General features: G+C 56.7%; 1 protein-coding gene across 1 annotated transcript; it reads right to left on the reverse strand.

Moving 5' to 3' along the window:
- Window positions 1-393: 393 nt before the first annotated feature.
- Window positions 394-982, reverse strand: LOC149313141 (uncharacterized). The gene is made up of 2 exons (XM_089527255.1): window positions 649-982; window positions 394-530 (listed from the first exon to the last, which is right to left on the reverse strand). The coding sequence occupies exons 1-2, from the start codon at window positions 965-967 to the stop codon at window positions 394-396; spliced, it is 456 nt and encodes a 151-aa protein (XP_089383381.1). The 5' UTR covers window positions 968-982.
- Window positions 983-2,806: the final 1,824 nt, after the last annotated feature.

Here is a 2,806-nt window from a genome sequence, read left to right on the forward strand (position 1 = left end):
CAGCTGTAGCTGTGCATTGCAGATTCAGCAAGAGCATGGGGACCAAAGGAGAGGAGGCATCCATGATGCTGGTGACACTGGCAAAGTGCAAGCGGGCAAGGATGCCAACACCAGCTGATCACCAGCTGGCAGGAGACCACCATTGTTCTTGTGCAGAGCGGGGGGGCCTGGGCGCTTTAAATGCGCACATAGGCTTTCTGCCGCCGCTGCTTAGCGCTGTAGCTGCGCAGCTGCGCATCCGCCAGCCGGCAAAAGAAAAAAAAAACCACACAAATTTTTTTTAAAATAAACTTTTTTATTTACATATGTACAATATTTACAAAGGGAAGGGGGAGGGTGAAGGGGGTGGTGGTGAAGGGGGGATGGCAGAGAGGGCAGGGGAGGGAAGCTGCTTCAGGGAGGGGGAGGAGGCGGTGCGGCGGGCAGCCGGCGGAGGAGTTCCTGCAGGGTCTCTTCGATGGAGGAGACTCTCTCCGCCAGCTTGTCCACCTTCTCCTCCAAGGCAGCGAACCTCCTCTCCGTCCGGTTCTCTGTGGGGGGAAAAGAAAGAGGATGGTTAGGGTCAGCCTGTGGAGCCCATCACCCACTCCCACAGGCAGGGTTTCTGGGTGCCCCCGCTCCCTTCCCTGGGTTCCCCTCTGCACTTACCTTGCTGCCGGGCTTGGAGGACTCGATCCAGGGTCCTGGCATCCAGGGCCAAGTCCCCTGGCTCCCCTGGCAGGCGGCGGCTCGGGCCAGGCTCCTCGGCGGCAGCAACAGCAGCAAGGACTTCAAGCCCTGGAAAAGAGGAAGGAAAGGCCCAAGTTACCATGCTGGCATGGCAGACGAGGGCACAAGTGTCGTGGGGGCTGCAGTCAGGCAACCCCCACCCCTCACCCTGGGGACCTACCTGCCGCCAGAGGAGCCTGCTCTGGCTGCGGAGGGGCCACAGCAGCTGGTCCTGGCTGTGGCCCACCCTTGGGGACATCCTCGTCCCCCGAGGATGGTGGAGAGGGCGACAGGCACGGTGCCCTCCCTCCCTCCGCCTCCGCCTCGGCCGCACGCCTGCAGAAGGGAAGAGGAGGGATGGCATTGGCACCATGCAGGAAGGAGAGGAGGGCAAGGGAAGGGTCAAGGAGGGGAGGACAGGGCATGGCAAGAGCTCTGACGTACCTGGAGGACGGCAATCTTCCGGTCTGGGCCTATCTCCCCTGACCCACAGGTCCTTCAGCCGCGAGAAGAATGGTGGCCGCTTGTCAACCGGGGGCTCCTCTCCGAAATCTTCAAGGGTTTCAAAGAACGCTGCCTTGAGAGTTTTAAACTTCACTCTACATTGGTGCAGCGTTCTTTGAAACCCTTGGTTTCGGAGGGCACGAGATGACTCTAGAAAATACCCCCGGTTGGGCTTGTTGGTGCTGGCCATCACCCTCCTCGCAGCTGCCTGTGGCATCAGGGAGTCCAGGAGGATCCCGACCTCCTCATCCGTCCAGTAGGCCATGCGGATCGGGACCCTCCTGCGTGGCTCTGCCATCTTGATCACCGTCCTGGGGTCTTGCACAGTTGCACACGGGTATATATGGGCACCTGCGGCTCAGGGCCGTTAGGCCAAGGTGGTCCTAGGCCAATGATAGCTTTCAGAGGAGCAGTTTGAATCTCTCCCCCAATAGATGTCCTCTGGGTGCCCCATTGATACATTCAAATGGGCCATTAGGAAAGCTTGAATTTGAGGGCGATTGATACATTGTCAAAGGGGCAATTGGCAGTTGGAGCTGATGTATCTTTTTCACCCAGGAAAACAGGCGCCAGGAGACCTTTTGTGTGTGTGTGTGTTTGTGTGTGTCCCCCTCAGGCACGTGGCAAAACATGCCCACAGCACAGATCAGGAATGATAGGCAGACACAGGCTGTGGATAATGGGATACATTTATTCATGTGCTTATGCTATTACAGGACATTGCACTCTGACATCACAGATGATGGCACAGGAGCCATCCTTCAGATTCTCCTTGTCAGAAAAAAATCTGCCAGGGCATCCCTCACAGCCTCCCCTGCTGCCTTCTTGGCATCCTCTTCATCCACCGTGATTGCTCCCAGGGTGGGCAGCACAAAACGGCGCCTATATCGCATGCCCTCATCCAGGACCCTGCCCTTGGTCTCACAGATGTTGTGCAGAATGACACATGATGCCAGGATGGGCACCACGTTCTCCTCTGCCACCTTTGTTCTTGGGCAGAGCGGGGAAAAAAGTTTTAAAGGGGCTTGGGCGCTTTAAATGCGCACATAGGCTTTCTGCCGCCGCTGCTTAGCACTGCAGCTGCGCAGCTGCGCATCCTCCAGCCGGCAAAAGAAAAAAAAAGCCGCGGTTTGGGCCGCCCGTGAGGAAGCTGCCCCTTTCTTTGCGGCGTCCTCCGAGGCGGCGGTATGGAAGCTCCGGGTCCGAAACGGACCCAGGTGAGGCGTCTTCACTGCCCCCCGTGTGGAAGCCCCAACACCTGAAGCACGTCCCCGGGGCGGGCCGTCTGGAAGCTCCGCATTGAGCTAAATACACCTCCAAGACGTCTTCTCCTGCCCGTCTGTACCCCGCCTTTGAATCTTTAATAGCATCATAACCAAAAGGTAACAGCTTTTCAGTGACATAGAAGGGATTAGTGTGGGATTATATCTATTAGACCTTGGTAGATAATTTCCCTTTCACATGACACTTCAAAGCTGAGAAGACACAGAAAACTGAGAATGGAGTGGGGGAGTAATCTTTCTTGTTAGAGGCCTGCTTAAAAGTTTTCATAGCTATTGGGATGGGTCATAGGCCATGCCCCTGTGCACTTGAA

The sequence above is a fragment of the Sceloporus occidentalis genome, unplaced genomic scaffold, assembly GCF_023333645.1.
Source record: "Sceloporus occidentalis isolate IW3139 unplaced genomic scaffold, rSceOcc1.0.p SCAF_5, whole genome shotgun sequence".
NCBI lineage: Eukaryota > Metazoa > Chordata > Lepidosauria > Squamata > Phrynosomatidae > Sceloporus > Sceloporus occidentalis.

What these genes read in the sequence shown, in the direction of transcription:
- LOC149313141 (XM_089527255.1), bottom strand. Translation starts at nt 967, where the DNA reads ATGTCCCCAAGGGTGGGCCACAGCCAGGACCAGCTGCTGTGGCCCCTC. An exon ending in CCTCCAAGCCCGGCAGCAAG is followed by an intron (nt 531 to 648) that starts GTAAGTGCAGAG and finishes TTCCCCCCACAG; the next exon opens with AGAACCGGACGGAGAGGAGG.